This window comes from Saccopteryx bilineata, chromosome 4 (assembly GCF_036850765.1).
Source record: "Saccopteryx bilineata isolate mSacBil1 chromosome 4, mSacBil1_pri_phased_curated, whole genome shotgun sequence".
In the NCBI taxonomy this organism is placed as follows: domain Eukaryota; kingdom Metazoa; phylum Chordata; class Mammalia; order Chiroptera; family Emballonuridae; genus Saccopteryx; species Saccopteryx bilineata.
The window spans coordinates 34129439-34152660 of NC_089493.1; the positions used below are offsets into that span (position 1 = coordinate 34129439).

At 36.6% G+C, this 23222-nt stretch overlaps 1 protein-coding gene across 8 annotated transcripts in view; it reads right to left on the bottom strand.

Moving 5' to 3' along the window:
- GPHN (gephyrin) overlaps positions 1 to 23222 on the bottom strand; it is a 524116-nt gene that overhangs the window by 46251 nt on the left and 454643 nt on the right. For all 8 annotated transcript variants that reach the window (XM_066272872.1, XM_066272871.1, XM_066272867.1 and 5 more), the window contains 3 exons: positions 22338 to 22396; positions 21338 to 21491; positions 7632 to 7753 (listed from right to left, as the gene is read on the bottom strand). In XM_066272872.1, the coding sequence (XP_066128969.1) occupies positions 7632 to 7753; positions 21338 to 21491; positions 22338 to 22396 (335 nt within the window). The remainder of the gene's footprint in view (positions 1 to 7631; positions 7754 to 21337; positions 21492 to 22337; positions 22397 to 23222) is intronic.

The following is a 23222-nucleotide window of genomic DNA, read 5'->3' on the forward strand; positions in this document are numbered from 1 at the left end:
TCTGTGGTGGTGCAGTGGATAAAGTGTCGACCTGGAACACTGAGGTCACCGGTTCAAAACCCTGGGCTTGCCCAGTTAAGGCACGTATGGGAGTTGATGCTTGCTGCTCCTCCCCCCTTCTCTCTCTGTCTCTGTTTCTCTCTCCATCTCTCTTCTCTAAAATGAATAAATAAATAAAAATAATTCAAAAAAATAAATAAGAAAATAAAAAAAAGATGAGAAAAAATTAAAAAAAAAATTGGAAGAAAAACTATGAGAGTGATGGTAAAGTAAAGCATAACTTCCAAAATAATAAAGGGGTAAAAAGGAACAAATAACATCTGGATCAAGCAACAATAGGAAAAAGAACAAGAAAGAAGTAACAAAGCTGTTTATATAAATAGTAAACATAAAGTTTAACATAAATATAAACATAAAGGAAAAGAGAAGATTAAGAGATGTTTTTTTTATAGCAAACTTCATGGTCAAGCAAAATGAATTTTATTCCAGGATCAGGGTTACAGTAATTTAAGGCAGATACAAGACTGAGGTTTTTTTTTTCTCCTTTAGCTCAAATCCACTTGAGTGTTATTTATAAGGGAAACACTTAAAGATAAAAGATTGAAAGTAAGGGTAAGGCAAAAAGACACCAGGAGGCAAATGCAAATAAGTAAAAAGTAGGAGTGGCATATTAATGTCAATGTGGAATTTCAAGTTAAAAAAACTAAAAAGGATAAAGAGAAGCAACAAACTGCACACAAGTCAAATTTATAAAGCTGATACAATATATGATTCTCAAGAGACAAGGGCTCATTTTATCTAGGCTTCTTGGTTGCCCTCCCAAATCCCTGCACTTTGTAGGAACTCAACAAAGACCTGAATGAACACGAGCCTCTACTCAATCTCTCTCCACAGTAGATTTTTTGAATGAATAATGTACAATTATTACAACTAACTATAGTGCTATCATGAACAATAACACTGTCTATGAATGGAAGAGAAGATACTATTTCACATTTATATAATCAAAAATAGTACTTTCTTTGAAAGGTTGTCATGTATAAGTTAATTTATTTGGTGTTGTGCCCAGTGGGCAGAATTAGAACTAATGGATGGGAGTAACAAGGATACAGACTTTGGCTCAGTGAAATGGAACAGCCATCCAACAATAAATGTGTTGCCTCATGAGGCAAATAAGATCTTTCTCACTAAAAGCATCAAACAAACACCTGGTGGCTAGTCAGAGATATTATCTAATACCTCTAATGATGAAAGATTTGACTATGCTAACATCAGAAGTTCCTGTCAATTCCAACATATTGTGATTCTATGGAAATAATGGAATTTATATACATAAATAAAGTGACTATTTCTCTTCACACATAGACTGGAGCATAAAGGGAGAAACTTACTCAAGCACTACAATATAATAATCATATTGCAGATCATACTTTTCTCCCTCTCACCTTCTGAACATCAAGAACATTTGACTGTTTGACTTGAGTAAAAAAAATAAAAGTGTATCTCAAAATAAATCCATCGAAGAATGAGTGTGGCTTTCTCAAAACTTTATGTATCAATCAGTTTCTGTGAAGGAAGAATATGTCAATTATATCTTTCATCTATTATATCTTTTTCTGATTTCAGTGGGCTTTGGGGACCCAATTTTAGTTCAGGCTTTTAAAAATTTGTATCTGCCTTAAATTACCATAATCCTGATTCTGGCATTAATTTTTTCTTTTTCTTTTGCTTTAACATGAAGTGTTTTATAAAATTCAAAACCAAGACAGAGTTTTCTCAAGTTTAGATTTTATGGATTTCAGACAGGATTCAGAATGCAAATGCCATTTTATTTTAAAATATTTAATATAAACACACAGATGGACAACAGCTGCTAATTAGTTTTCTGTTTCATCTGTTACACCAACTGCGAGCTATATCATTCTAAGATGAGTGAAAAACGACAGTGGGAGAGTGAGAAAAAATTCTGGGATTGGAGATTAAGGAATAATGGCAGTTGATCATACTAAGATAACAAAAAAGATAGTTCAGACATATCCTAATTTCTTCAGCATCAATGATAGATTCCTCAACTACGATTATTTTCTGGTGTCTATTTATGTGTGGAACCAAACTACATACTACATATCGCATCATTTAGTCTTTCTTCAGTCCTCCTGGGTGTTTAGACACGAGGAGTCATATAAAGATAGAAGAAAGCATGGTCTCTGGCAAGAGTTTAGGAAAATGAGTGAAATCAGTAATAAAATTAATATCATTAATTGAATTCAAATATGTTAATTAAAATGAAAGTAACAATGCATATAAGGAGAAATAATATAAATGTTAAGTGGGACATAATGATTATAATTTGTTTGGCATATATTTTTAGCAAAATAAAAATTAGTAATAAAAAGATAAATAAAAATAAAAGTGTTTTGGGATAATTAGAAGAGGCTTTTTGGAAGCTGTTCCTTTATATGGGTCAGTAAGAAAATAATTTCTAAACGTAGAGTAAGACCTAGAGGTTATTCTTAGAGGAATTGGTAACACCAACTTTTAAGGATTAAGAAAGTCAACTGTAATAGCCCCTAAAAAAAGTCTGTCACTGAGAGTGGAAAGAAACTTTTGTTATTAAACACATGTTTGTTAAAGTAGAAAGAATACTTTTGGTTAACTAATTGAAAATCAGAGCTCTGTGCTGAATAAATGGTTAGAATAGAAACCTATTATGTTGACTTAAAAATTAATATTTTGCTTTTGAGCAGAAAAGGGAAGCAGGCAGTTTAAAAAGATGACAAGAATCAATTAAATTTAGATCAAATTCTCCCTGATAATTGGAAATTTCTACTTTTAGAACAGTAGGTAAGCACTAGGAAGTTAGCATATGTTTTGTTCACAAACTGGAAGATGCAAAGCACTGGCTTTGTCCAAGTAATCACTGCACTGTTAAGTCTATCTTGATAATTCCTGCTAAATGTGCCAGTTTTATAAAAGTCCAATTTGCTATCTCAGTGCTTATTCCCCTTCTGTTCATGCTTTAATGTGAAGAGGCAGCTTCATAAATTGGCAGCAGCAGGAGCAGGCAATTGAAATCCAAAACACCATCTATGACAGCCAAGCAAGCCAGCATGACTAGAGTGGGGTATGCTTCTGTGATGGCCACTTTCCAGAATGGGGAATTCTTTTCTTAATTATAGGAATTTCCCTGCCCTTTAGGCCTTGAAAGTTTAGAAGGTTCAAGTAAAGAGTTTGGAAGCTATATTACTGAGCTATTTTACAATTGAGGTAGAAATATAAACAGCTTAATAGTTAAAATCAATTTTAGGAATAACACACAAGTTCAATTAAAATAAGAATACGATTTCTTTGGTTTCTTACACTCACATACAGAAACAGTATACTGCACAGAATTAAAGAGTAGAAGAAGAGTAACACTGGTTAATGAAATTATGTTTAAAAATTAGCAAAATTTAGCCCAATTCGATCCAAAAACATTACAGTCTTACTCTAAACTTTTAACGTAGATTGTTAAAATTAGAGTAGGTGATAAGAATAACAGTTGAAAAGTAGAATCAAATAGAATTTCACTACCAGACTCAAACCTTTTTTTAAATGAAGAAAAGAGCTAAAGAGCTCTTACTACTCTTATCTGTCATAGCTGAGTAAGGGTTCTGTGCTGGCTGACATTTTTGAGCTATTTCTTTCTCTGCTTTAAATACAAGGTAGTTTCTCTTATGACACCCACCCCCCCAGCTTCAGGTAGAGGCTTCTGTGTAACATTACTTTCTTAGTAAATGGTTACATAGGAAAGAGAAGCCTGAAAAGGGAGGCAACCTTCACTGAATATCAACAGGATGCAGATTAAATGTATCTTGTTTCCTTTGCTAAACTCCCAGACCAGATTTCCATTAGAATAGCTATAAATTCTTTCCTTCCACACTCCGCCACCTCTGCATTCTCAACCATTTACTCTGTGCCTCTTTTTTCTTTCCCTTTCCTTCCTTCCTTCCTTCCTTCCTTCCTTCCTTCCTTCCTTCCTTCCTTCCTTCCTTCCTTCCTTCCTTCCTCCCTCCCTCCCTCCCTCCCTCCCTCCCTCCCTCCCTCGCTTCTTTCTTTCTTTCTTTCTTTCTTTCTTTCTTTCTTTCTTTCTTTCTTTCTTTCTTTCTTTCTTTCTTTCTTTCTTTTCTTTTCTTTTCTTTTCTTTTCTTTTCTTTTTGTGTGTGTGACAGATACCGAGAGACAATGTGAGGGACAGATAGGGACAGATAGACAGGAAGGGAGAGAGATGAGAAGCATCAATTCTTTGTTGCGGCACCTTAGTTGTTCATTGATTGTCTTCTCATATGTGCCTTGACGGGGGGGGGGGGGGCTACAGGAGAGTGAGTGACCCCTTGCTCAAGCCAGCAATCTTGAGCTCAAGCCAGCAACCTTGGGCTTCAAGCCAACAACCTCTGGGCTCAAGTCAGTGACCATGGGGTCATATGTCTATAATCCCATGCTCAAGCCAGTGACCCCACACTCAAGCTGGTGAGCCTGCAGTCAAGCCAATGACCCCAGAGGTTTCAAACCTGGGTCCTCTGCGTCCCAGTCTGATGCTCCTATCTACTGCACCACCGCCTGGTCAGGCTGGGCCTCTTCTATATAGCATTTTAGACTGAGAAAGTCTAGATTTACATCAATCATATATATATTTTAAATTCACTGATTGATTTTTAGAGAGAGAGAGAGAGAGAGAGAGAGAGAGGCATTCATTTGTTGTTTCACTTACTTGTGCATTCATTGGTTGATTCTTGTATGTGCCCTGACTAGAGACAGGGATCGAACTTGCAAACCTTGGTATTTGGGGACAATGCTCTAACTGATTGAGCTAATCAGCCAGGACTCACATCAATCATATTTTAAAAAAACGATCTCAGTTTTATGAAGGTATTTCAATCTGAGAAAAGGATATACGCTGGAATACACCAGAATTGCCTATATTTGCTTAGTTATGTTCTTCATATGCTATTTTCAAGATACATTTGGAATTATATGTAATACCAACATCAATTATTAGGAAATGTCTACCATAAATCAACAGTTTGGATTCCAGACAATTAAATATTTATCTCTCTATATTAGACAATTAAATATATGAACCTTTCAATGGTGTTTTGCCTTTTATAGTAAGGTAATAAAAATATATAAAGTATATCAAGGTTTTTTTTTTTGCATACAAAAGTACTATAATAAGAAAGTAAAATGGACAGAATTATAGAATTTAAGTCCAGAACAGATTAAGGTTAAAATGTAACCTCCTCTGCCTGACTGGGTGGTGGCGCAGTAGATAGAGTGTTTGACTGGGATGCAGAGGACCCAGGTTTGAGACCCGGAGGTCGCCAGCTTGAGCGTGGGTTCATCTGGTTTGAGCAAAGCTCACTAGCTTGGACCCAAGGTTGCTGGCTTGAGCAAGGGGTTACTCGGTCTGCTGAAGGCCCACGGTCAAGGCACATATGAGAGGGCGATCAATGAACAGCTAAGGTGTTGCAATGAAAAACTGGTGATTGATGCTTCTCATCTCTCTTCATTCCTGTCTGTCCCTATCTATCCCTCTTTCTGACTCTGTCTCCGTAAGAAGAAAAAAAAAAAGTAACCTCTTCAATCTCCCCCCCACCCCAACAGCTCCTTTATCTTATACTGTTTCTCAGAATTCAGTAATGCACTTGAGGCATGGCCAGAGCCAGTGTAGGTAGGAAACAAAGCCTAGACAACATGGTGAATTTTTTTTATAGAGTTTCAGGCTTGCTCTGTGTTTTTGGAACTCTTGGAGTTGTCTTATTTTTTTCTCAGAAGTTAATTTTTGTCTTTTAAGATATGTGTCTACATCAGGATAATTTTTAGGTGCTTGAAGTTTATATGGAAGGACAGGTCACTGGTCAGGTCCAAATTCAAATAACATATCCCATCCCCCAGACCCCCTTTTATTTTTAGTGGGTTCCTTCTACTCCTCAGGGCTAGAGAGCCTGGATTAGGGTGATATTCCACAGCATGGGTTCCATAAAGGCTGGTCATTTAGCTATGGACATCTCCAAAACTAAACATCCAGGCAAACACAAGTTGTGAAGAATCTAAAAAGAGTATCTTTTGAAAATATGTCTCACAGCCTCTACTACAATGTCCCTGAGAAAGAAATAAAATCAGGAGGAAAGAAGAGAACCTTTAAAGGTGAGATGATATAAAAGCTACTGTTTCTCAGGTTACTGGCAAGATGCTGTGCCCAAGGTTTGATCTGTGTTGTGTCTAGTTTGAGCCTAAGCTGGGGTTTATAGGCATGAGAGCATACCTTGTGAAATGGTAGAGCAGAGTCCTACCGAGAAGGCACTCATCTTGAGGATGAAGAATCAGGGTATACAGTAATGAACTTTACTCAGTGACAAGGTGATGATGAGAGGGAATGATGATTTCAGGTGACAGATACATCATGGTATCCACCACTCAGATTTGTTTCCTAGTTTTGTCTCTACCAGGCTAATATTTCAGAATTACTAAAAGCAGGCAACCTCTGGTGAACCGGAAATAGTGCCTGGTGAAAGACAGTTGAGGCCCTGGCCGGTTGGCTCAGTGGTAGAGCGTCGGCCTGGCGTTCAGGAGTCCCAGGTTCGATTCCCGGCCAGGGCACACAGGAGAGGCGCCCATCTGCTTCTCCACCCCTCCCCCTCTCCTTCCTCTCTGTCTCTCTCTTCCCCTCCCACAGCCGAGGCTCCATTGGAGCAAAAGATGGGCCAGGCACTGGGGATGGCTCCTTGGCCTCTGCCCCAGGTGCTAGAGTGGCTCTGGTCGCGACAGAGCGACGCCCCGGATGGGCAGAGCATCGCCCCATGGTGGGCGTGCCGGGTGGATCCCGGTCGGGGGCATGTGGGAGTCTGTCTGACTGCCTCCCTGTTTCCAGCTTCAGAAAAATACAAAACAAACAAACAAACAAACAAACAAAAAAAGAAAGACAGTTGAATAGTGGTGTTGCATGGTAGTGGGATGCTCAGAAAGAACAGATTTGCTTTTGAATACATGTGAGACACAACTGGAGAATCATAGAAATACTTGGAGAATTTAGCAGAAGGCTGACTTAATTTAGTAAATAAGCTGTTAGAAATGGTCTATAATTATAGTCACACGTCTCCCTTTGAAATTCCAAGTGAGCAAAGCTTGGAGAAACTCAGGTTACATAACAATACAAAAATAAATACAGAAGCCCTAGAAAACAACTGTACTTAAACTTCAAAGAATCAGTTAGTGATAATTTTGACACTCTCTCTTACTCATCTCACCCATGTCTTGCCTGTCTTTTTTGAAACAGCAAAAGTGTGAATGAGAATAAAACACCATCGCCATTAGTTCCACAAGACTAAAGACAACTCTAACAAAAAAGTTCCCTGCAAACTTAATATAACCATAGAAGAGCAAACTATTTCTCCTGTTGTAATAGACATTCCAGAAAAATGTCTGTTCCTAATAGACACAGATATCTCCATAATTTTTTGGCTTCTGAAGAATAAAATATGTGAAAATTATGATATTTAATTTTTGTCTTTTTAGCAACAATCCCATCTAGTAAGTACTCCCAAAATTAATATTTGCACAATAACATCTTAAGAATAAAATCTAATACTTACTTGTCTCCCACAATTCCCAAGTTGATTGTGGGGTAACCATGTTCCTGAATTGTGGCTAAGAGGGTTGAACGATTGCTGTCTCGAATCTTTCCTGGTAAGAGGTCATCTTCAGGATTTAGCAGCTACAAAGCCAAAAAAACCACCACAAATTATACTCTTAGGATAATGTTGCCTATTGTTAATGGGGAAAAAAAATAGATCTAGTAAACAGAGTTTAGCATATCCAGTCCCTACAACAGTATTTGGTACATAGAAGATATATGCTCAAAGGATCTTTAAATATTGAAAATATAGGAAATATCCTGCAGAAAGTTAAATGGTGACTGGACAGCAGACCAAATATTACACAAGCTTTGGCTACAATTTGACAATAGTGCTCTGGAGATACTGGCTTTCCAAGGGGTTGCTTACTGGGGCAAACTAAATAAAACAACTTTGATTTTAACTCCCAATATTATTTCTCAATTTGTTTTTCATCGACAACATTTGAGGTAGAGACTATGTGACCAAATATTGTCAAATCTGAAGAGAATAATCATTTACCTTTTCTTTAAGGCTTTTAGTTTCTTTTCTGAAGTGGAATCAACAATACCTAAGAAGTTAGACTAATTTGACAGGGAAGGAGACATATTATGTCTCTTCATCAGCAAACTTAAATAAATAATACTTAACTACACATATTCATAATTCCATGTCTCTGAATTGAATCACCTTTAGAGATTTAATATCTACTATTATATGTCTATAGAGGAAAGTACAAGAAGCTTATTCTATGTTAGGATGTTAAAATGAGGCAGTGTGGTATAGTAGAAAGAGCTTGGGATTCAAATGAAGTTCAAATTTAAGTTGCCCAAACGTTATGCCTTAATTTTCTCATTTATATTATATGGTGTGGGCAAAAGTAGGTTTACAGTTATAATACAAATAAATAATACAATAATAAATTATGATACAAGAGTGAACTATTTAATGTATTCACAACTATAAACCTACCTCTGTCCACCCCTGTCTTGCAATAACTACATTATAGTAATTATTAGGATTGATTGAGATAATGAATACTCAGTTAATATAAATAGACAATAAACGAGATTCTTTCCTTTCTTTATGATATAGAATATATTAAAAAAATCTATTTTTCCCTTAATTGTTCTCATACTGTTATCCCTAGATGCCAATATAGATAAAATTAATTTATAATGTGAATATGGACTTAGATTTATTTGATTATAAAATAATTAAAAGTAGGGGGTCCATGCATACACACACATAACATACAACTTTAGTTTATATATTAATTTTAAGATGCACTTTGATTTCAGAAATATTATAAAATGAATAATCGTATATATTTAAAGTGAGAAAAATATGGAATATTATCTTAGGAGGGTGAAGGCCAGCCTGCACATTTAGATGATAAAGCTGTTAGTATAGCTAATACCCAGGGCTTCGCATCTCAGTTCTAAACAATAACCTTTAGCCCCTTCAATCTTCCTTCTGACTCATAAGTGATATCATGTGGCTGGCCCTCTAGCTTTATGTTGGAAAAGTAGTTAGTAACTTTGCAACTAACTATCCCCTTATATTAGCTTAAGAAAAACTCTGATGTCTTATTCAGTGTCACCTAGGAGTCTTCCCTTCTGCTACTTAATCATATGCCACGTGACATTGCAGCCAACTTTCATCCTTAGTTACTGGCAGAGCTTGGAAAATTGCTATTGCAGTGCATTAATATAAATTAATTTTCTGATCTTAATTAACATGTTTATTGAAATCATTTTAAGTTTAGAAAGGCCACGGCTTGTAGCTCTTTAATGCCATTTATAAGATAACTTGTTTCAGAAGGAATACTGTGCAGTTACATAATTTTTTTTTTCACAAAAGGGTAGTTCCTACCACTAAGTAAGACTCCTCTACTATTAGGGTGCTTTCTTTGCCATTCATGCTTGTCTGCTATTTTGGCTGTCAACAGTTTCAGAAATAACAGGACAAGTAGAGATCACTGGAGAGTTATTTGTCTATAAAATTGACATAATGAAATAATAAATAAACCAGGGGATAGAATTTACAGTTAACTTCAAGTATTTTCAAATAAAGCATACAGAATTGAATGAAATATAAGGCTAAGTATACTAGAATAAATTCACAATATTCCCCTTTAAAATGGAATCTTAGGCCTTGGCTGGGTGGCTAAGTTGATTAGAGTGTCACCTACAAACCAAGGTTGTGGGTTCATTCCCCAGTCTGGGAACACACAAGAAACAACCAAATGAATGTATAAATAAGTGGAACAACAAACTGATCTCTCTCTTTCTCTCTCTCTTTCTCTCCCCCCTACCACAACCATGTCTAGATTGATTGGAACTATAGTAATTGGCCCCAGGCATTGAGGATGGGTCCAGTGGCCTCTGCCTCAGGCACTAAAAATAGCTCAGTTACCAAGCAATGGAGCAACACATCCCAGATCGGCCAAGCATCACCCCACAGTGGGCTTGCTGAGTGGATCCCAGTCGGGCCCCATGTGGGAGTCTGTCTCTCTGCCTTACCTGCTCTCTCTTAAATAAAAAAAATACAAAGGAAACAAAAGTAGTTGCAGAGACAGTATACCAGCCACAAGCAACGACATTTCATAGATAAGTTAAATTGGTATTTAACAGCAAGGATCCTGGCTTTGGGTTCAAAATAGTAGACTGGAAAACTCCTGAGTTCACATTCTCTTACTGACACCAAAACTACAACTACATATAGAACCATCTCTGAAAATGACCTGAAGACTAGCAGAACAGATTTTCTACAACTATGGATATATGTGTGCATATATATGGATATGTATACACAGACACACACACATATACATATATACCTACACATATAAACTTATACACATACATACACACAAACATATATAAGGTCAGACTGAGACAGGACACACACACACACACACACACACATAATCAGACTGAAACATGAAACAGGTAGGAGGTGTAGAAACTCAGTCTAGTTAAGACCCACCCTAACAGAGAGTTCCCAAATTCGCCATGTGGTGACTAGTAAGTAGGAGTGATATCACAACCACAAGGTCCACCTGACAAGGAATAGGAGCCTCTGGCTTTGAGAACCAGCGAGGGTTAGGTCTGGGAGAGCTAAAGGCCTGTAGGAAACCAATGTTGCACTCTTCCTGAGTCCTAGTGAACAGGTAGCAGTTTGAAAAGCACCTGAGTCATACATGAAGGTAACTAATTTTAGGGCATCTGCTGAGGGACAAGGATCTGTTGGAACTTTTTCCAAAGTTTGAAGTGCTGGTGAGAACCACTCTCCTCCTTTTAATTCTCCTTTCACTTACCTGGTCTGATGCTGGCAGATGCCACTTCTGACATTCTCCATTAACCTTGCTAAACACTGTCACCTTGTGTCAGTGTTTCTCTGAGGACTCATCCAGGCTGGGAACTATCCAAAATGGTTCCTACTCTGCTATACCTGGTAGGTGGACTCAGTGGCACATAGCAAGGTGTTTGCAGCCAGCCACCCCAAAGGACTGCCTTCTAAACCAGAGCACCTGCAACTGGTGCAGCCAGCTGGCTAGAAACAAGCCTCACCCGCCAGTATGTCCATAGAAGTTGTGGCCCAACTACAACAGAAGGCAACACTAGTTCATACAGGGAATCCCTCTGGAGCACCTGGCTCTGGTGACAAGGAGGGATTCCACCACCGGGCCCCACAGAACATCTTCTAAATAAGGCCACTTTCAGACCAGGAGACAGCTGATCTAACTGTTACACAGAAACAAACAGGTAGCCTGACCAGGCAGTGGCACAGTGGATAGAGCATCGGACTGGGATGTGGAGGACCCAGGTTCAAGACCCCAAGGTTGCCAGCTTGAGCATGGGCTCATGTGGTTTGAGCAAAGCTCTCCAGCTTGGACCCAAGGTTTCTGGCTCAAGCAAGGAGTCACTCGGTCTGCTGTAGCCCCCTGGCCAAGGCACATATGAGAAATCAATCAATGAACAACTAAAGTGCCACAACGAAAAACTGATGATTGATGCTTCTCATCTCTCTCCATTTCTGTCTGTCTGTCCCTATCTATCCCTTCCTCTGACACTCTCTGTCTCTGTAAAAAACAACAACAAACAAACAAAAAACCCAAATAGGTAAAATGAAGAGACAAAAGACTATGTTTCAAACAAACAAACAAAGATCACCAAAAAACCAAGATAAAACCCCAGAAAAAGAACAAAACGGAGGCAAAGTGTCTACCAGATAGAGAGTTGAAAATAATAATTATAAAGATGCTCATCAAACTGCAGAAAAGTGGATAAACTCTGAGAACTTCAACAAAGAGATAAAAATTGTAAAAAAAAAACCCTATCAAAACTGAAGAATATAACAACTGAAATAAAAAATACACTAGACAGAATCAAGAGATCAGAAGATGCAGTATAATGGATCAGCAATCTGGAAGATAGGATAGTGGAAATCACCCAATTGGAAGATCAAAAAGAAGTAAAAAAAAAAAAGGATAGCATAAGGGACCTCTGCAACAATGTCAAGTATATTAACATTTACATCACATGGTTGCCAAAAGGAGAAGAAAGAGATAAAGAGATGGAAAGCCTATTTACAAAAATAATGGCTGAGAACTTCCCTAACCTGGTGAAAGAAACAAACATCCTAGTCCAGGAAGCATAGAGAGTCCCAAGCAAGATGAATCCAAGAGACCCACACTGAAACACGTTATAATTAAAATGTTAAAAGTTAAACATAAAGAGATAATCTTAAAAGTTGCAAGAGAAAAACCACTACTTACATACAAGGGAATGCCCATAAAAGACTATCAGCTGATTTTTCAACAGGAACTGTGCATGATATATTCATGATGAAAGGGAAAATCTACAACCAAGAACACTTGACCCAGCAAGGTTACTATTCAGAACTAAAAATGCAGTAAGGGTTTCCCAGACAAGCAAAAGCTGAAGGAGTTCATCACTAAACTGGCATTACAGAAATGTTTAAGGGCATTATTTTCTTTATTTAATTTTTTCCCTCTTTTTTAAGTGAGAGGAGGGGAGATAAAGAGACAGACACTTGCATGCACCCTGACCAGGTTCCACTTGGCAACCTGTCTGGGGCCAATGCTCAAATCAACTGAGCTACTTTTAGCATCTGAGACTGATGCACAGTGCTGGGCCAATGCTCAAACTAATTGAGTCACTGGCTGTAGGAGGAGAAGCAGGAAAGAAGTGGGAGAGGGAGGGAGAGAGAAGCATATGGTTGTTTCTATTTTGTGCTGGAAATTGAACCTGGGATGATCATACGCTAGGCCAATGCTCTAAAGGGCATTCTTTAAGTAAAAAAGAAAAGGCCCAAACTAGAAATAAGAAAATATATGTAACCCTCCAAAAAACAATAAAAACTTCACTAGTAAAGGCAAACATACAGTAAAGGTAGTAGACTACCACTTATAAAGCTAGTGTGGAAACAATTAAAATGGCAACAACTAATTATCTATCAATAATTACTTTAAATGTAAGTGGACTAAGTGCTCCATTCAAAAGACATAGGGTGGCTGAATGAATAATAAAACAAGACCCTTACATGAGACTCACTGCAGCTCGAAAGATACACACAGACTGAAAATAAAGGAATAGAATAAGATATTACAAGAAAATAAAAATCAAAGCTGAGAAGCAATACTTTTACCAATCAAAATAGACTTTAAAACAAAGGCTATAACAACATATAAAAAAGGATTCAGCAATTCCACTTCTGGTTGCTTATCCAAAGAAAACCAAACACTAATTCCAAAAGATACATGCACTCCTCCTATGTTCATTGCAGCATTATTTACAATAGCCATGATATGGAAGCTACCTAAGTGTCCATCAATAGATAAATGGATAAAGAGGAAGTGACACACACACACACACACACACCACACACACACGTATATTACTCATACACAAAAAAGAATGAAATCTTGCCATTTGAAACAACATGAATGGACTTAGAGGGTATTATGCCTAGTGGAATGAATCAGAGAAAGACAAATATTCTATATGTGGTGAAAGACAAATTTTCACTTATACGTGGAATCTAAAAAACAAATGAACAAACAAAACAAAGAGACTCAGAGATACAGAGAACAAACTGAGAGTTGCCAGAGGGTTGAAAGGTGGGGGGATGGGCAAAATAATGAAGGGGATTAAGAGATAAAAATGTATAGTTACGACATAAATAAGTCACAGGGATGTAAAGTACAGCATAGGGAATACAGTCAATAATATTGTAGTAACTTTGTATGGTGACAAATGGTTACTTTCTGTGGTGATCACTTCATAAGGTATATAAATGTCAAATCACTGTTGTACACCTGAAACTAATATAATATTTTATGTCAATTGTACTTTAATTAAAAGAGCTTTACACTCAAGAATGGGGAAAAAAACAAACAAAGTAAAACAAAATATAACCCATTATCTCCACACCTTGCTACTTTCCTATCTACCACATTTAAATTTCAATTTCCTGTTTCTGTAATTGTCAATGGTACCACTGTCTTCCAGCTTTAAAAACTTAAGCTTTGATTCCTTTTTTCCCATTGTGGTCCACTATCTTCCTAAATGTCTCAATCATTAAGAATATCCTAATCCATCTCCTCCTTGACCCGACATTTTCATTCACTCCTTTACAATACTACTCCCCTGTCCCCACCCAATTTCAGGTATTCAATATGTCTGAATATCTGTAAAAGTCTTACATTTGGTTATCTTGCATACAAACCCTTGCCTTCTGAGAAATAAAACAGAAACATCAAATTGCAAAATTGTACTATTACTTGCATAACAGGTAAACTATACCAAACTGTAGTTATATAGCTCAAACTACCTTAAGTCAAATTGTTTTAACATAAGCTTGTTCAGAATTATATGCTCCAACATAAGACCATGGACAAATTAAGACCACGGTAACTCTACATGGATTCATATGCTCCAAAGATAAGATTGTTTTTAGCAACTCACCTATTTGACAAAATCTGACCAGTCTCTGCCTAGACTTTGCAAAATTTTACCTTTAAACTACCCCATGACCAACTCTAGTCCTCAAAATCCTATAAATATCCTTATGTAACTTCTCCCTTTTGAGATACTATTGAGACTCAGTAAAGGTGATGTTTACCCTTGCTCAGAACGTTCATATACAGTGTCCAGCTTTTGTGAAATCAACAAACTTCCTTGGTTGTCCTTGTGTTAGAACTTTGATAGTCATAGAGGCCCCACCAAAACTTAGGCAAGACCCCTTGCTACCAGTAGTCTCATACTAGTTACATTGTACTTCAGTGGGGACTCATGAGCCTCCTTGTTAGGGAATTCTTTGTCTATGATAATAAGTCCAGCACTTACATTAGGCTCTGCTCCTTTTTTTGTTGAGCTCCCAAAGCTAGCTGATATTCATTTTGTTTGTTGTAAGAATAAAGTGCCCAAGACTTCTTGGCTATTTGATTAAATTTGTCTAATTTTTGTTTTTAGATTGCTGGGAAAAAATATGAGGGAAATCTTAAGGTAAAGAGAAGGAAAAATGAAGGAAACTGTCATCTAGTTTACTTTGAAATATGTTTTAGCTTCATTTTTTCCATAAAGGTCACCAGTGAGGTCATCTGCCAAGAGAGAGAAAGTAGGGCTACTACTGAAGTTTATAGAGGGTATATGAATAAATGATCTAGTTCAGGAATGCACTTGGGAATCAACAAGGCAGTTACATCAGAATTACTGAGCAACTTTAAGTGCCAGGTTAACATTAAATTGCAGAAATTTGTAGTGGGTCAGGTTATTACACTTATGAAATTTTCAGTAATATTTTTCTGCTTGGGAGCAAAAATGTAGGTGGAGGATGGAATTATCCAGTTTTGGTATTAGCACAGTAGGCAAAGGAATAGATTAGAGGAGTGTAGCTAACTGAAATGTTAGTGAAGGAACTTTAAAGTACTGAGCCATAGTCTTTAATGTGGACAAGAAGTATAATATAGCTAGAAAAAGTAATGCACTATTTAACCTGATAGATTTCAGAGACTGCCACTGAAAAGTTGGAGAAATGAAATTTAGGAAAGCTCTAGTGAGAAGTATTGTAGCATAGTGGGAAAAAGTCATTATAGCCAAAAGACTTATAATGTGAAACAGGGCTATATCACTTACACAAAATATATTAGGCAAGTTGCTTTGTTTTTGAGTGTCAATTTTCTGGAAAATTACACTAGCCTCATAGTATGGCTTAGTAGGCACTCAACTTCCTATTTCTTCTCTTATTAGCAGGGACAAAGATATAAAGATTCTAGCTTTATAATAGCAGCTGCTGTGGAAGGCCCCAAAGAACATTAGAAAAAAGTTTCTAGACAGACTGTATATATCTAAAGTTCAAACTTGTTTGTATAGACCTCCGCTATTGACAGTAACCAAGAAAATTATTTTAAAATGGCATAGAATAAGCAAAAGCATAGTAGAGATAAATACACTTACTTCTGTGTATGTATGTGTGTGTGTGTGTGTGTGTGTGTGTGTGTGTAAAAAGAGAGAGAGAGAGAGAACATGAATGAATGAATGGGTTATGAAACATGGTTGAAGGTAACTGAAATAGTAACTTCAAAAATAGAAGACCAGCATCTACTGAAAGAATAATTATTGCTAGCACTTTAGTTAAGTAGATAATAAGCATACAATCTTGACCTCCCAAAGATAATGGCAACTGACTGACTGATATTCAGTAAAGAACTGTAGGTCACTAGCTAAAGGTTCAAGGGTACAAGAATATATTTTATAAATAAAGAGATGATGTCATCAAGAGTCAAAATTAGAAAATACAACTGGAATCTATAAAGGTTGGTAAAGAAGAGAAAGATACAACTGCTTCCTAAGTATAAAACTTAAATCTGTCTTTTTTTTTTTTACAGTGAAAGAGATAGAGTCAGAGAGAGGGATAGATAGGGACAGATAGACAGGAACGGAGAGAGATGAGAAGCATCAATCATTAGTTTTTCGTTGCGACACCTTAGTTATTTATTGATTGCTTCCTCATATGTGCCTTGACCATGGGGCTGCAGCAGACCGAGTAACCCCTTGCTCGAGCCAGCGACCTTGGGTCCAAGCTGGTGAGCTTTGCTCAAACCAGCTGAGCCCACACTCAAGCTGGTGACCTTGGGGTCTTGAACCTGGGTCCTCAGCATCCCAGTCCGACGCTCTATCCACTGCGCCACTGCCCGATCAGGCTCTTGTCTTTTATTTGTACTCATTTTGTAGGTGACTTTATCTAGTCTCATGATTTTACATACTATGTATAGCCTTAAAAAAAAAGCAAACCAAAATCCCCACTATGTATATGTTGGTAACTTCCAAATATATGTCTTCATGTCTGTTCTTTCTCCTAAGCACCAGATTAAATATGTTAATCGCCTATTCAATTATTTCTACTAGGATTTCTAGTAAGTATATCAAAATTAACATGTCCAAAATAGAATCTCTGATTTCTATTGCCTAAATCTTTCTCACCGGGAAAATGATAACTATCCTCAGGTCAAAATGTTGGGAATTCATCTTGACTCCTCACTTTCTCTTAGATTCTACTTTGAATTCACTAACAAATCCTATATCCTGGATCTGGTTACCTCTCACCACCTCCACCACTACCACTCTGATCCAGATCTTTTGCTGGAGTATTTAGCAGATCCTTCTGACTAGTCTCCCTGCTTTTTTCCTTTTCTTTCTTATATGACATACCATATCGAAGCCAGAGTAAACCTTTTAAAAATTAACACATGTTACTTTTTTAAAGAAGACATTATATTCCACATTATGTTTTCCTTCCTCAAAATGGGCTATTTAGAATAAAATGATCTTGTTTCTATTACCTCTCCAATCTCATCTCCTTTTATTTTGCTCCTTTCCCTCTATACTTCAGCCACATTGACCTCTTTGCTGTTCCTCAAACATGACAAGCATGCTCCTTACCTCAGGGCTTTTCTGTTTGCTGTTCCTGATGTTTGGAACACAATTCCCTTCATATGACATATGCCCTCAATGCCTTCTGATTTCCACTTTAATTTCACCTTATCAGTGAGGCCTGATTGATTACCCTATATAAAATAGAAGACTCTATCAATCAGGTCCAGAAAGGAAATCCAAAAGTCCTCCAGGTATTTCAAAGGAAGGGGGTGGGAGAAAGGAGGATTTAATACAGGGAATTGGTTACAAACGTGTTGAGAGGGTTGGAGAAACAAAAGGAGAAAAGTGTGTTACCAAAGATCAGTAACTGCAGGAAGTTACCATCATCCCCTCTTGGGGCAAGTGATGTAACGGAGAGAGTTAAGGAGTTATAATTCTGGTAATTTTTTTCCACTTTCTAATATCATGTTAATGCACTCCAGTGAAAAACCTAACAGTAGCACAGCTGGAAAGTCAGCCTGGGAAATAGTTTTCAGGCTTCTAGCCTTATTGTTTAGGGGAGATGATAAAAGGGCTAAAGTGGAGTAAGTTTCAACAGATAAATATCTGACATATACCTCTTCTACTACCACTCTTTTATCACCTGATATTTATACTATTTGTTTGTTTATTGAATAACCCTCTTCTAAATCTCCCCACTCCATTAGAACATAAATTCTATAAGAGCAGGAATCTGTCTACCTTGCTTGCTGCTGCTATATCCCCGTAGTCAGAACAGTGGTGGCATCAGTATGACAGCATATTAAGGGGGAAGGGGTGGTGGGAGTAGTCTGCAGTAGTGGAGAGGAACATTTCATCATTGATCTTCTTTAGAATTCCCAGTGCATGGTGATAATAAAAAGCAAAATGACTTGTAGTCAGTTCTATTATTGGTTTCTAATTTTCTACAGATAATTCATCTGTATAGGATAAAGGATTAACAAAATCTTCCTCCATCTTTAAGGACAAATATGACCTTGGGTTAACTTTCTAGCTCCATTCCCCTAGAAATTTGATAAAGATGAATTGTCTATTTTTTATTAGACAACATTTTAAAATAGAAATAATGACAAAAAAGATAACTTGCATATGTACTGAAAGGAACTACAAATGAACTAATAAATATGTAATGGGAAGCTACAGTTTTGGGCTTCCATGAATGTGGTAACACTTGTAAGTGAGCATTTCCTGTGTGAGGACATTGGAAGCTGCCTAAAATTGTTATAAGAAATACTGATTCCTATGTAGGACATGGGGCTTCAAAGTTTGTGGTACCCATATCTTCTAGTATAATTCTTGTTCTCTTGTACCTGAATGCCATTGAAGAACAACAACAAAAAATACTCTTGAATGGCTATGTGGACTGCTAAGAGGTCTGAACTCATTGAAGAAGAAAACCTACTGTTGCCTAGTTCGATGCTGAGTTTCCTTTTCAATATTTAAGTACACTGGTTCACAATACAGTGTATTTACAACTTATAAATCTGATGCTAAAATAAGAGAACCCCTAAGGGGCATTCCAGCTTGTAATTAGTTGCTCAAAAATATTGAATAAGTGCATGACTTGGGAAACATATGCCTATAATTAGGTAATTACTGGATGTTATTAACTAAATTTTAACATAGTTTGTTGAAATCAACAAGAGTCTACAGAAGCTACTCTATGGTAATTATAGTGTATAATTGTACTGCCCCAATTTTGAAATAACTCCCTCATCCTGAACAAGTTCATGTAGTTGTAAAATACTGGACAGGTTTTAAGTATGGTATACATAGACATCTTGCATGACATTCTTGGGTTGCCTGAGGCCACTGTTCTGCTTACCAATATGTCACACTGGATTCAAGAAGCGGACATATATGAGGCCTTATATGTCAGGGGAAATCAGAAATAATACTTAAGGAGAGCTGTGTTATGAATGACTAAATTATAGACTTGCCACATTGATAGACCAGTGTAATTTCTTTTGGCCTTTCTGAACATAAATGAATGAGTTTTCCTATTGTTTTTTGGCGATATAAAGATCTTAAGCCTTCAGAAGAGATATGCTTTATTTATCTCTTTTATCCCCAGTTTTCAGTATAGTGCTATTCATAGAGGTACCCAAAAACATTTGTTGAACTAAACTATATGATCATAGAGAATCATAACAACTAACTTTGGATGGGAGTAGGGAAAGAATGTTGAGCTAAGTCAAACGAGAGAGTATAGAAGTAAGAAGCATTATTCCCTTGGGAAACCATGATAATACAGCAGGCCAGAGAAAGTAAAAGAAGGAGGTCATACAGAATTTAGCAAAGCCTCTCCCAGAATTATCAAGTTCATGAAGGCAGGAAACTAGGACTACTTAAATTCCATAATGTAAGTATCATCTCTGTTCTCATCCTATCACCTTCCCCTACCACCAGTAAACAGTTTTAATAAAGAGTGTAAAGGAAAGCTTTAAAAAATACTACCAATATACTCTGGGGATAACTGAGAATATTAGTCTAGTTTTGCAAAAGCATCAGGAAGAATATAAGAAAAATCAGTTGAAACAAAGTTGCCTAACAACTAGTTATTTATGAGTTTTCCCAAACCCCATGAATTCACATAGATATATAAAGTATATAAATAAATCACAATTAGGAATAGTTTATTAAGTTTAAAATGAGTTACTTTCTGACAGTATCAGTTGGTCCTAGGGATGTTAAAATCATCAGTATGTAATCAACTGAAAAGAGTGTTTGCTTTGGGTCAACCACTAGTTTCAGGGGATGACTAGTATATACACACTGGGGAGCAAGCATACCTAGAATGTTGATTTTCTTCTCTGTTAGCAAAACAAAATGTTCTATTTGTTTCTTTTGTTCTTTCCAAAAGAACTATAAGGGTAATACTGAGATCCTTGAGAATGTTAATTTCCAAGGCTCTGAGAAATTAAAAATAATGGTAACAAATGTCTTATTTTCAGAGCAAAGTTAGAGCTTAAAAGAGAAAAAAGAAAATCCTGTTATTCTTTCTATAAGTCATAAGGTCGCAAGGAATTAATTTAAAAAATAACAATAGTTTTTGATTATGATATTAGGCTTTGAATTTCCAGCAGATTCACTTTTTAAAATTCCTCGTTTGACCTTAGAGCCTCCAATTGAATTTTTGTATAACCTAAGCAAAGCAAGGAACAGGAAGTTTTTCAAGAGTTCTTAGAAAAAGATTGATTAAATTCACCTTCCAAAATCAGGGCTGAGATGACATTTGACACATTCTAAACAGCATGCCAGTAGAGATGCTATCTTTAGAGAAAACAAACCCTGATTATCAAACCCTTCCTGGTGATAAAGTTCTCATGAACACTAGCAAGAAGAAGGCTAGCCATCGTATCCCAATTCACTAAATTATTTCCAACATAGAGGTGGCCTACATCACAGCAGCAGAGTGGGCACAATTTACTTTCCTAATACACTCAGTACTGAATTTGCACAGTTGAATATGAATACAGCTACCATATTAGTCAACATTCTTTGTTTATACGTGCTGCATGTGTGGAAAGGCAACTGGTTGTAATATTTCATTCTAATAAATGGAAGGGATCATTTATATCTAATTTCTAATTCTTTCTTCTCATTTGCTGTACTGAGATCAATTTTTATTTCCCTGTTATAAGAATGTGGTAATATCTATAATCCATAATATTCTATTTACAACATAGATGTCAGAAATGCTGTTATCTGAAAGTTCCATTCCTCCACCTTCCTTTTTACCTCATTCCCTGTTGACATGACTGCAACCACCGGAAACTTATTCACTTCAACCTCCGTGACACCTACAGTTGCCAGAAGACCAATCTCTGAGGGGCCCATGTGGGTTCCTTTGGCCAACACGCATTCCCCTCTTTTAATGTCATGGCCGATGGGTCTGAAAGTCAAAGCAGAACCATAAGCATGATAGGCACCAAGAATAATATTTTCTCAACTCAGAGGGAAACTTAGTGTAAGAAAAAGAGGATCCTTATTGGGAGAAAAATGTCAAGAGATGAGGCAGGAGTAGAATAATGAAATTAAAAGATTCTAAAAACTTGATGCTTTTTAAATTAAAAATATTAAATCACACAACAGAAGACAGAAATCAGATTTGTATCTATTAGCACTAAACAGAAATATCTTACTTCATATTTGAAAATTATTTTACAAATTGCTTTGTACCACATTACTGTCAAAAACACCAACTGCAAACTTTATTTGCTATAAGGCAAGAAATTACATGGCATTAATGATAAAAAGTCTATAGCTTGTCAGTTTAGTGGTGAGGAGAATAATGTTAATGAGATTACAGTCATGGAGATAATTTCCACTTGGGCCATTTAGGTTGGTCCTGTTATGTGTACACAGAAGTCCATTCACCTTGGCCTCCTAACACAGGGATGGGAGAAGCATAGCTTTGTTACAAGGCTATTTGAGCATATTAGTATTAAGGAAATCAGGAGAATTATATTCCACTGTAAGAAAAATAATTTAAAGTATATGCCCTACTTATGACAGGACAAATGGTTTCATCTTTGCTTTTGATTATTTCATTTGCCTTTACCATCTCCATAAAATGTAGGCAGGGTAGACATGGGATATAGAGTTCAGAAAATTCATTTTCCTACTTGCTGAAAACCCTGAACGCTAATGGTTAATTGACTAAACTGTGGAACTCTGCTGAGTTCATGATTATGAAGGAACAAAAGTTGGCTACACATTCTATATGTTATGAACTTACCTGATATCTTGGCCTGGCCGAGCTTGCACCAGAATTCGTACTTCAAGTTCCTCAGTGCCCTATAAGAAGAAGTCATGTAATTTCAAACAGAACAATCTAATAGAATTTCTGATCAATACAATTTAGCTAGTCAGATACTTTTATCATCAGATAGGCCCAGAATAGATACAAATACAGGGAAAAAGAAAATCATTCAATAAACCCTTTGAACATTTTGAATTTCTACCACAGAATCCTGAAATATTAGGTTTGATGCCAAGAAATAAATATTTTCACACTTTAAAAAATATACCGATTAAAATAGTGATATCCACCTATCTTTATATACATACATACATATATACACAGGGTGGATAAAAATAGGTTTACAATTGTTAAAATGAAAAATAATAAAATTATTAAATAATAATTCAAGAATAAACTCGGTGTTTTGCAGACTCACAACTTTAATCTACTTTTGCCTCACTCTGTGTATATATTTGGCTGCCCTAATAGTGCAGTGAATGTGTATGGAGATAACCTATCTCTTCTGTTCCTATAATCACGGGTTCAGTACTATACAAAGGTTCCCAAATAGATGCAGAAATTTCAGTGAAGGACTTATAGTTTTCCTGGTAATAAATTTCTGTAAATTAATAGGGATCATCAATTTTACATTTATGGGCTGTGAATAATATTGTGACACTGGGACTGTGTTTTGTCATCGAGCAGAGTGTGGATGCATGTGTTCTGCATTTCAATGCTCTGCTGGCTTCCCTGATGCAAATAAATCTGCTGGACAGTTTTAACATCAAGCAATGTGATCTGTATGCCAAGAGTTGAATTTTATAAGCCTTATGTGTAGGAAGATGATTAAAAAAATCCCCAGATCAAGAAAAGTGGCTC